Source organism: Nicotiana attenuata, unplaced genomic scaffold (genome assembly GCF_001879085.1).
Source record: "Nicotiana attenuata strain UT unplaced genomic scaffold, NIATTr2, whole genome shotgun sequence".
NCBI lineage: Eukaryota > Viridiplantae > Streptophyta > Magnoliopsida > Solanales > Solanaceae > Nicotiana > Nicotiana attenuata.
The window spans coordinates 50,911-63,025 of record NW_017673636.1 but is presented as its reverse complement, the minus strand read 5'-3'; the positions used below and the strand labels follow the sequence as shown (position 1 = coordinate 63,025).

At 39.1% G+C, this 12,115-nt stretch overlaps 1 protein-coding gene across 2 annotated transcripts in view; it reads right to left on the bottom strand.

The window, feature by feature from the left end:
- Nucleotides 1-2,085: 2,085 nt before the first annotated feature.
- LOC109216920 (annexin D5-like) overlaps nt 2,086-12,115 on the bottom strand; it is a 14,922-nt gene continuing 4,892 nt past the window's right edge. The window contains exons 2-6 of one of the 2 annotated variants that reach the window (XM_019381144.1): nt 10,801-10,946; nt 10,338-10,556; nt 3,142-3,357; nt 2,980-3,069; nt 2,086-2,758 (exon numbers count right to left, since the gene is read on the bottom strand). In XM_019381144.1, the coding sequence (XP_019236689.1) occupies nt 2,555-2,758; nt 2,980-3,069; nt 3,142-3,357; nt 10,338-10,556; nt 10,801-10,946 (875 nt within the window). In that variant the 3' untranslated portion in view covers nt 2,086-2,554. Of the gene's footprint in view, nt 2,759-2,979; nt 3,070-3,141; nt 3,358-10,337; nt 10,557-10,800; nt 10,947-12,115 lie in introns of those variants that run through there. The other variant, XR_002066572.1, reaches the window with a different exon arrangement.

Here is a 12,115-nt window from a genome sequence, read left to right as displayed (position 1 = left end):
GCCTGAACTCAGTTGAACTCTGATCCACCATCGCCAAGGCTGACACAAAAGTGGCTCTGATACCATCTGTAGCAGCCCAGCCCGCAAGCGATATTGGCAGCTCTATGCCTAGGCCCTCACGGGTTTAAAATGCATCACTAGGGTCTAAGGCTTGTTAACTTATATACCCAGCAACCCTCTTGTGTTAAGCCGATGTGGGGCATTGTCTTAAGTCTGGGGTGTTATATATATGTAACAACCAGTCCGCTAGTGATATTTGTCCGCTCTAGGCCTAGGCCCTTACGGGTTTAAAACGAGTCACTAGGATCTAAGGCTTGTTAACTTATATACGTAGCATCTCACTTGTGTTTTGCCGATGTGGGACTCTGTCTTAAGTCTAGGGTGTTACATACACCCCCTTTTATGGACTCCGCGTCCTCGCTGAGGTTTATCCCACCGTATGGAATTCGCCTAGACTCAGCATTGAGATTTGCCCCACCTAACCGGGATTTTTCTAAACTCAGTTGAACTCTGGCCCACCATCGGCAAGGCTAACACAAGAATGACTCTGATATTATCTGCGGTGGCGTACGTAAAACTTTTCATAAGCGGTGTCACAATTAATCGTAGACGGTGATTTCATAAGTGGGGTCAAAATTAATCGGTAGAAGGTGACAGTAGTAGCAAGCCCAAACATTGAAAAGGGAGTTTTACTGATTAGATACTATAATCCGTGCTAACTGAACCTCTTTTTTATTAACAAAAATAAACTCAAATAAGTGAAATCATGCAGGCATGTAGAATCGAACAATCCACCTTCAGTAGGAGAACCAGGCGCTGAACCATTGGACTAAGAACTAGATTTGTTAAGCAGTGCCACTTTACATTATTATATCTTGTTCTGTTTTTGCATATCATCTACCATAAACAAAATTAGTTAAAGTTTCCGACGAAGCAGTGTCACGTGAAATCTCTTGGGCCTACGTGCATCCGCCCCTGATCATCTGTAACAGCCCAACCTGGTAGTGATATTGTCCGCTCTGGGCCTAGGTCCTCACGGGTTTAAAACGCGTCACTAGGGTCTAAGGCTTGTTAATTTATATACCCACCAGACTTAAGATAGAGTCCCACATCGGCAAACACAAGAGGGATGCTGGGTATATAAGTTAACAAGCCTTAGACCCTAGTGATGCGTTTTAACGCGTGAGGGCCTAGGCCCAAAGTGCACAATATCACTAGCGGGCTGGGCTGTTACGATGGTATCAGAGCCACTCTTGTGTCAGCCTTGCCGATGGTAGGTCAGAGTTCAACTGAGTTTAGGTAAATCCCGATTAGGCGGGACAAATCTTAGTGCTGAGGCTAGGCGAATCCCATGCGGTAGGGCAAACATCAGCGAGGACGCTGAGTCCACAAGATGGGGTGTCTCCCACATCGGCAAAACACAAGAGGGATGCTGGGTATATAAGTTAACAACCCTTAGACACTAGTGATACGTTTTAAAGCCGTGATGGCCTAGGCCCAGAACGGACAATATCACTAGCGGGCTGGGCTGTTACAGAAATATACTTAGAAATAGAACACTGAAGACATACTAGGGATGTCAAATAGATGGGGTTAGGCTGATTTTAGGCAGGTCAGAATGAGCAGAATCAATAAATGGGCGGGTCAATGATCTGCCCAAAAGTTATTTGGGCAGGGTTAAGATGAGCTAAAATTTGCGTCATAGCCTAACCTGCCCAACTCTTACCAAGCTTTTATTAATATGTATCATTTTCTTATGAATTGTGTAATTATCAAATACGATTTTTTTCCTTTTGTTATGGTCATATATAACATATATAACAAAAAAAAGAATTATTTTAAGGACATTTTAGCAAAGTTACCCATGGATCAATTTGGCCTAAAAATCAGCCCAACTTTAGATAGGCTGAGATGGACTGGGTCAAGGTGGGCTAAGTTCAACAAATTGACGATCAACGACCGACCCAACCTCGGGTGGGTTAAATGGGGTTGGACTCAAAGTGTCATCGTTAAAGACATCCTTGTTATACAGATGAACATAAAAGTACCTTTCTCTGTGTTATCTTCGGAAGGATACACTTAATATAAAGGAACAAAATTTACACCATCATATTAAAGCACCTTTAATAAGCATCTTAAGAAAGCACCTTTTGGAAACAGTTGCATTAGCCACAAACCAGGAAACTTATACATAAATTACAATAAAGAAAACATATACAGATGTTTTCCGAATGATGTTCAAGATCAAGAGCCAGCAGGATCAACATTTAAACACAAACGGAAAATGCATAGCTGCTTATTAGCCTATAAAAACAATCACGCCAATCACAAACAAGTTGGAATCAGCTATATGAATTCTCATTGTACAGGTTGCTCCATTTTATTAAGCCCGTCCCAGTCCAATATTATGAAAATGCTTCTAGGCCTATGGCTTACCAAAATTGCAAACAACACTGCCTGCTTAGGACATGAATTTGTAACAAAACTGAACTCCACAAAGCTAAGGCCTCACTCAAACTGTATGATACACTCATTTTCACGTGTGACATATCCGCTAGTAATTTGGCCCCAAAAGATCCAGTAGGAAGTTCCGATAATTGCCAGAAGTCTCCGAATAAACAGCATCATTCAGACATTTCTTGTATTTCTTTCGGTACTCTGCTTTTATATACTGCATATCAATCTCAGCTCGTGTTATTATTATTCTAATAAGAGTTGCATCATTTGTTCCCAAGCCCTTCATAGCCTTGTGCAATTGCTGAATACAGTAAACATAGTTTATGTTATATAAAGTAGTGCTTTGAACATATATTCTACATTTGAACATGTATAAGATTAAGTCGATACTGGTTTTACTAAGTTAAACACAATATAACACTACAAATCCAAAAAATGCATTCACAAAAATCAACATCATGATAGGCACTACTACCTTTGCTTTTGTGAATTTCATGAGGACTTTGGAGAATTAGACAATACCTTTGCAAAGTATCTTGCTGGTTTCTTAGCACATCGCAAGATAGTCAAGAGTGCAAATCTAAAGAGCCCTGAGGTTTCACTTTTTACAGCCTGCAATATCAGGTATATATCCATTAGTTAACTAGTTATCATAAAGGTTAATTAAGCTGATAAGAGATTTACCTTTTTCAATTTGTTCTTATACTTGCTTTGATAAGCATAACTAACAGCAGCCAAATGTGCACTGCTGCTTTCACAAAAGATGCGTATAAAAGTCTTCTCATCAGTTCCCCATCTCTTCTCCCCAGCTTTATAAAGAGCTTTAGCATCACATTCTGCCATAACACTGTCAACTTCTGGTCCTTCGTAGCGTATTGTACGTACATATGATAGAAGCAACTATAAATATAAAGAAAAGATACCAATATATCAATTTCTTCTTTTGAGAAATCTCAGCATTATGGATTGATGACTTAGTTTAAATTCTAGACAACAAAAGGAGTTAGATACACAACTACTACGTCTAAATCCCAAATTACCTGTTGCCCTCTATTTAAATTTTAAGCCACTGGTCCAGTGTTGTCAAAGGCGCGCTTAAGCCCTGAAGCAAGGCGCAAAACATGTTGAGCGCTTCACCTCGCTTAGCGGGCGCTTCAGTGTCGTCATCAAGACTCAAAGCATACTTTTCCTTGACAATAAGTGTAATCATGAAGAGGCGAACAATTGATATTTTACTTTATCGTAATTTTTTTTACAATTTTTTTATATTCTTGATCATTAAAGCCCATCTTTAGTTGGCTTTGCGATTAAAGCCCCAACGAACCTTAAAGTTTTTTTGCGCTTTTCGCCTTTGATAACACTGCACCGGTCCAATATTCAATTATCTGTCTCACAATATAAATCAGGATTTCCTAAGGTTGGAGATTCACCAAATCATAAACCTGCACCGACATATAAATCTCTAACCAGACTAAAAGGGATCTTGGCAACACCTAATCTAATGTAAGTGTACCAACAATGACTACCATCATAGTAGCAAAGGCACATGAAAACTTATCAGGGCATTCTCCAGTGTTACCATAAGCAACTGATTGCATTCACATCTTCAAAAGATATCAGGTATGAACCTCCCAGCCTTAATATCAGCTAATAAGATCATACATGCATCTTGAATATGTTAGAGCAATAAGAGGTGAAGGAAAGAACATAACTGGAGAAGCTGACTCTTTCTATATTCTTCTCTAATGTATAACGGATACTACATGAAAGGAAGTTCAGCATCCCACGGATGGACCTCAGTTCCTAATTGACAGCACCAGTGACTTCAGGTGCCCCATAACTAAAGGCCGCAAAGGCGGAGCTACATGGTCCGAAGGGGTTCAATTGAATATCTTTCTCAAAAAGTTATACTTCGTGAATGGGGTAAAAAGAAATTTTGCTCCACGTATATTAAATTGTTAGATCCCATTCACATAAGTGTGAAGAACAAGTATTTAAGCTAGGTGGTTAAAATAGTTAAGCTAGTTTTAGTTAGTTAAAAGTAGTTAGTGGTGGGTCCCAGTTGACCATGGTTAGGTTGTTAGAACAAGAGTTAAGTTAGAGTATATATATTTATAATTACATTGTGTGGAAATACAGAATTTCATTTTCCCATTCTCTGCGTTCATCTTCTTCTCTCAAGCATAGTCACAACTGAGCTTCATCTGAGAATGCATGGATGAATCTGAGAGATAAACTCAGATTCATCAAACTCACATGGTATCAGAGCGGTGAAGATCTACAATTCCGCAAATTTTCATTCAATTTAACAGTAGTTACATCATCGTCTTCCTCGCGAAGCTCCGACTGACGATTGTCAATGGCGGCCGATAAAATTGATCACACGCATCCTCTGTTCGTCCATCCTTCAGATACTCCTAGTTCGATTTGATTCCTGTAAAGCTCATAGGATCAGAAAATTATGGACTGTGGCGTCAATCAATGCGAATTGCACTGCAAGCTAAGAGGAAGCTAGGGTTTGTGCTTGGGATATGCAAGAAGGACTCATTCAAGTCTGAATTACATGAGGACTGAGAAACATGTAATGCAATTTTACTGCCCTGGATCATGAACATAGTTTCTCCGGATTTGCTTAGCGGCATTGTGTACGCATCTAATGCGCATTAGGTTTGGGAGGATCTGAGAGAAAGGTTTGACAGAGTGAATTGGGTGAGAATTTTTCAATTGCACAGAGAGATAGCCACCATCTCACAGGGAACAGATTCTATATCTGCATATTTCACTAAGCTTAAAGAGCTGTGGGCTGAATATCATGCAATAGTGCCCATTCCTAATTCGAAGGAATATGTTGACCACCTTCAGCAGCAAAGGTTAGTGCAGTTTCTGAGTGGACTGAATGAGACCTATGATCAAGCCAAGACAACAGATCCTAATGAAAACTACAGAGCCAACACTGAATCAAGCTTATGCTCTAATCATTGAAGATGAAAGTCAAAATTCCAATTCCACTGTAGGAAATAGAGGAGATCCTATTTCTATGCAAGCAGGTAGAGGACAACTAGGAATACAAACCAATAGAGGACAACAATACAAAGGAAAGAAGCCATTTGTGAAGTGTGAATACTGTAACAAGCCTGGCCATTCTAAGGAAAACTGTTACAAGCTTGTTGGTTACCCAAATGATTTCAAAAATAAGAGATCATATGCAGCTGACATAGTGACCGGAGGTTCTGAAAATGATAAGCCAACGCAGGAAGATGAAGGGAAAAGCAGCAGTGATGGACTGAAGGCAGGTCCATACTTCACTGAAGATCAGTACAGGCAGATCTTAAGCATTGCTGAACAAAGAAACTCCTGGATGTCAAGCCAACATGGCAGGTATTGCTACCTCTTTAATGACAAACTTTCCTTGTACAGAATGGATAATTGACTCTAGAGCTACACATCATATTGCTGGTGATTTAGATGCATTAGAAGTCAAAGACAAAGTAAATGCATATAGCAATGAACAAGTTCACTTACCCACAAGAGAAAAGGCTAGTGTTTCACATATTGGAAAAGCAGTCATTCTTGAAAAAGTGGAATTGGATGATGTGCTATTTGTGCCTGAGTTTAAATTCAATCTTTTGTCAGTTCCTAAGCTAACTAGACAATTGTCATGCTCAGTGAATTTCTAACCTGAGTTCTGCTTGTTCCATGACCTTTACAATGGCAAGGTGAGGGGGATTGGTAGAGAGAAGGGTGGTCTGTACATATTGAAGAAAGGATTCAAAGGAGATTTGGACAAGTTCATCAGGGGAATAAAACAGTTTGCATCGACAACCACAAAGAATAATGAGGAAGATGGAGCACTTTGGCACAGAAGATTAGGCCATGCTTCAATTAGTACTATGAAAAATATAGATTTCTTTCATAATAAAGCTGTAGATATAGCAATAAACAATGACTGCCATGTATGCCCTCTTGCTAAGCAAAGTAGATTAGTGTTTCCTAGGAGTTCAACTACAAGTGAGAATCCCCTCTCTCTCTTGCATTTGGATGTTTGGGGACAATATAAGTACCCAACTCATGATAGGAAACACTTCTTTTTGACTATTGTTGATGATAATACAAGATATACTTGGATACACTTACTTCAATTGAAGAGTGATGTTGTTGTAGTACTTAAGAAGTTTCTTTCTATGTTGCAAACACAATTTCAGTCTAGAGTAAAAGTGATCAGGACAGACAATCGGACAGAATTTTTTAATAAACACATGACAGAATTATTTGATGCTTATGGGATAATTCACCAGAGCAGCTGTGTATACACTCCACAGCAAAATGGAGTAGTGGAGATGGAACATAGACATATCCTAGACATAGCAAGAGCAATGAAGTTTCAAGCTAGTGTCCCTACAAGATTCTGCGGTGAATGTGTTAAAGCAGCAGTCTATGTGATAAATAGATTGCCTATTATTCTGTTAAATGGCAGGTCTCCATATGAAGCTCTACGTAACAAACCACCTTCCTTAGTTCATCTCAAGGTGTTTGGATGTCTTTGCTATGCTACCAATGTGATTAAAGAAGATAAATTCTCACCAAGAGCAAGGACAGCTATATTTCTGGGATATGGAGAGACACAGAAGGGCTATAGGCTAATGGATTTATCTACTAACTGTTTCTTTGTTTGCAGAGATGTAGTATTCAAGGAGCATATCTTTCCATTTGCCAAACCTGCTTCCCAAACTCACATTGCAGAAGAACACACAACAGCGAATGTTTTTGTAATACAACGTCCCAATAATGCAGATTTGCAGCTTGAGAGAATTGGAAGTGATAGCCCAGAGGAGTATGCTGAGCCAAGATGTCATGATGCACATACAACAGTTGACACCGGAGGAAATGAAGAGGTTGTAGAAGGAAATTCTCAGGTTGAGCAGAACCTATCAGCAGTTGCAGAGGATAGCAATATAGAAGGAAATGCTCATGCTGAGCAGGACCTATCAGCAATTGCAGAGGACAGCAATATAGACATGTCTGAAACTGGAGTTGCTGAATTAAGTTCAGATGCTGCAGAGCTATTAACACCTATACAGCAGCAATCTACATTGTCAAATGATGTCATTCTCCCACCAATTGTAGAGCTGGAAAACAATGAAGTAAGGAAGTCCAAAAGAGCTTTAAAGGAGCCCTTATGGTTATAAGATTATGTGACCACCAAGAAGGGACAGGGATCCTCATATCCATTGTCCAACTACTTATCTTATGCAAAGTTGACAGATAAATGCAGGAGTTTCCTGACTAACATTTCCACATTGACTGGGCCAAGGAACTTCACTGAGGCTTCAAAGGACAAAAGATGGATTGAAGCAATGGAAATGGAGATCAAGGCACTAGAAGACAACGAAACCCGGAGTATTGTTTACCTGCCAAGAGGAAAAAAGGCCATTGGGTCGAAATGGGTATACAAGATTAAGTACAAAGCCAGTGGAGAAGTAGAAAGGTTTAAAGCCAGATTAGTTGCCAAGAGGTATAGCCAAAGAGAAGGTTTGGATTACAATGAAACCTTCTCACTAGTTGCCAAAATGGTAACTGTGAGGTCTTTTATTGCTCTTGCTGCTTCTAAAGGTTAAAATATCACACAGATGGATGTATATAATGCCTTCTTACAGGGAGATTTGTATGAGGAAGTGTATATGGAACTTCCTCAAGGTTTCAGGAAACAGGGGGAGACAAAGGTTTGCAGATTACTGAAATCACTATATGGTCTGAAACAAGCTTCGAGGCAATGGAACATTAAGCTTAGTGAGGCCCTAATAGCTGCAGGTTATGTTCAAAGTCTCCATGATTACTCCTTGTTCACTAAGAAAAAGGGAGAAGACTTTGTGATAGTATTGATATATGTAGATGACTTGCTGATAACTGGAAACAACACAGAATTCATCAATGAGACTAAGGATGTGCTTCATCAACAGTTTAAGGTCAAAAATCTAGGTGATCTTAAATACTTTCCGGGAATTGAAGTGTTAAGGTCCAAAAGTGGAATTCTTTTAAATCAAAGAAAGTACTGTCTTCAACTGATCTCTGATTTAGGCTTAGATAAGCATGTATTCACTCCAATTGACCGCAATCAAAAGTTCACTTCAGCTGAATTTGACAGACACACTGGGGTTACAGGTGATGAAGTACTACCTGATGCAAGTGAACATCAACGACTGATTGATAGGCTGATTTAACTTACAATTACCAGGCCAGATATTGTGTTTGCAGTGCAAACTCTTAGTCATTTCATGCAAGAGCCCAAAAAGTTTCATTGGGATGCAGCTGTGAGAGTTGTCAGATACATTAAACAAGAGCCAGGGATGGGAATATTTCTAAGCAGGTCGAATGAAGATAGCTTGACTTGCTTCCGTGATGCTGATTGGGCAAGTTATCCAAACACACGCAGATCTGTTACTGGCTATTTGATCAAATTTGATGATTCACTCATCTCTTGGAAATCAAAAAAGCAGCATACGGTGTCAAGAAGCTCTGCAGAAGTAGAGTATCGAAGTTTAGCAGCAGTAACAACAGAAATTGTATGGTTGTTGGGACTGTTTGCTGAGCTTGGTGTGACAAACAACCGGTGAATGTCTATTGTGACAGCAAGGCTGCCTTGCAAATAGCAGTCAATCCTATCTTTCACGAACGTACTAAACACATAGAGATCGATTGTCATTTTGTGCGTGACAAGATTAAACAAGGTGCGATCATGCCTCTCTTTGTGGGGACTAAGGATCAACATGCTGATTTGTTAACCAAGGGGCTTGGCCATCCGCAACATACTTTTCTTTTAGGCAAGCTTGGAGTGCTCAATATCTTGCACCCCCCAGCTTGAGGGGGAGTGTGAAGAATAAGTAGTTCAGCTAGGTGGTTAAAATAGTTAAAGCTAGTTTTAGTTAGTTAAAAGTAGTTAGTGGTGGGACCCAACTGACCATGGTTAGGTTGTTAGAACTAGAGTTAAGTTATAGTATATATATTTGTAATTACATTGTGTGGAAATACAGAATTTCATTTTTCCATTCTCTGCATTCATCTTCTTCTCTCAAGCATAGTCACAGCTGAGCTTCATCCGAGAATGCATGGGTGAATCTGAGAGATAAACTCAGATTCATTAAACTCACAATAAGTAAAGCTTCTAGTGCGGTGAGAAGGTGACTCAAAAATGCTTTAGGTTGCTGGTTTGAAACTCGGTTTGTCATTCTTGCCTTTTTATATCCTATAAAAATAATGGATTCACCATTACTGATGGGCATCAAATATAATTACATGAGTCAGTTAAGCATCCTCTGATCTCTAGGATAGTGCCCTCTCAAAAACTTTTATTGCTCATACAAAATCATATACATGCTTCAGAATTCAACAGCTTGTAATTGTAGAATAGCAAATTTAAATTTCTCATTAATTTTTTCTTTTATTCATCAACTCCAAAGTTGTTACCAGTGGCGGATTTAGGGGGGCACAAGGGTGTTCACCCGAACCCCCTTCGCCGAAAAATTACACCGTGTATATAAGGCAAAATCTGATATTTACCTGTATATATTATGTTTTGAATCCCCTTAACACGGTCCAAAAGCATGGCTTAGTGGTCAAGGGAGTTCAAAACCATTATGAGGTCATTAGTTCAATTCCCACTAGCTACAATCTCATTAAATTTTTTAACTTAATCCTTTTTTGAACCCCCTTAGCAAAAGCCCTCCCTCCGCCACTGGTTGTTACCAAACAAAGTTGTCTACTTTTAGATGCCCCAAAATCGTTCTCTCTTTCATGTGTTCGTCATTGTTTATCAAGGAATAAAGAAGAACTTAGAGCGACAATTATCTTGTGCATCTGCAAATGCAAAGGAAAATCCAGTATACCTTTTTGTGATCATCAGATGCCCGTGATTCAATATCTTTCTCAAGGTAGACACCATACATGGTATAATAGATTTGTTTGAAGTATTGTATCTGGGAAGGAGTCCGAGAGCATATTACTTCAGTAGCAGCTCTGAGATCAACAACAACGCCACTCAAAGCCTGTCTGACAATAGTGGCATCCCTTCCCGCTGGATCATGCATCCATAGCAAGAATGCTCTCTGAAATCATTATTCCAAATGATACAGTAAATAAAACACAAGACAACTTGACAGAGAAATGTCAGTGTAAAGAATTTTTACACTATCACCGTATTTTAACATGTTGTAGCAGGAAATACTCAGTATTTTCCAGGTTAATAATCCCACTATTACGGACGATTACCTGTAGTAACCTTTTAAGTGACATGTCAGTGTAATTTTTTTAATACTATCAGCGTATAAAAGTTAAACTCTACGCCAATACCTTGGTGTCACCACTAAGCTCTTTGGATAAGCGATTATTAAGCTCTTCGGAATATATAACTCTGTATTCCTGTTGAATGAGAGCACGTTGAGTTGCATCACGATGAGCAAGGATGTTAATGACTGATCCAGTATCACATCCAAATCCTGGTATAAAAGAAAGCAAATAGTTCCTTAAGGTACAAATGAAAATAGCAGCACAGATCAGTTAATGAGTGAGTACGTATTATAAATATACTACTAACCACATATATTCTAATCAACTAAAACTCGGTACGTGAATGATTTTTATCTATTATCATGGTTAGTTAAAGCAGTACAACGTAGTATAAGCAATACTATATTGGGATTCATCAAAGTCTAATAAGCATATGCCGTGTACTATATTTGCCTGAGCAGATATTGATAAGTTCATTCGAAGTCCATCCATGTGATACCAGAACCTCAGTATGATTTCCTCTCACCTGAACTCAAAGAATTAGTCTGAGGTCACGGATGAAGTTCTTATCACTACGTGATCAGGTCTCCAGCATGAAATAGACACCCAAAACGAAAATTGTATAGAGCAGTGAAGTTGAAGGTAGTAGAAAAATTAACAAAGAAATGAAGCTCTACCGAAAGGTGAGTGGTTTAGTTGTGTCACAGATTAAACATTCACAGGCTAATCAATAATGTATCCTCAAGGGTCAATGCTATGGAAGACCAATGGTTCCATTGACATAAAATTTCTCACAACACCCAATAAAAGATTTTATTTTTTTTTATGATAAACTCAGGATTTATTTTATTGTTTTGGTGCTTAAATTGAAAATAAGTAGTTCCCACCAAGACAAGAATGATAACTAAAATGGCATCACAAGCTTGATAAAGCCAAGAATCATACGAGTTCAACTTCCACTGGTGATGGCAATTCCTTCTTGAAAAACAGAAGGATTTCCTTGGGCATATTATGGTTTTCCACTGAGGGGGTGGATTGAACCTAGCTGAGAAAGACAACTTACTCGTTGGAACTCAGCTAAATAGCATGGTGTAAAAGGGTACTCTTTCTAGTTGGCAGTGGAATGTGCCTGAACTCCATCCGTGATTCCAGCCCTGGAATCACTTCACTCTTTTTTCTCGCGAATAACAATGAAAAGAAGAGGTCACTTTTGGCAGTTCAAGACAGAAATGTGAGCGGGATATTTAGCTATATGAGTTGAGCGTAAAAAAAAGAAATGATCGTTCATATCACTAAACCCAACTTGATTGGGACTGAGGCAGTTGTTGTGTTGTCTCAAGACATTGTTGGGTAGCCGCAGCTGACTCAAGTCCCCCCC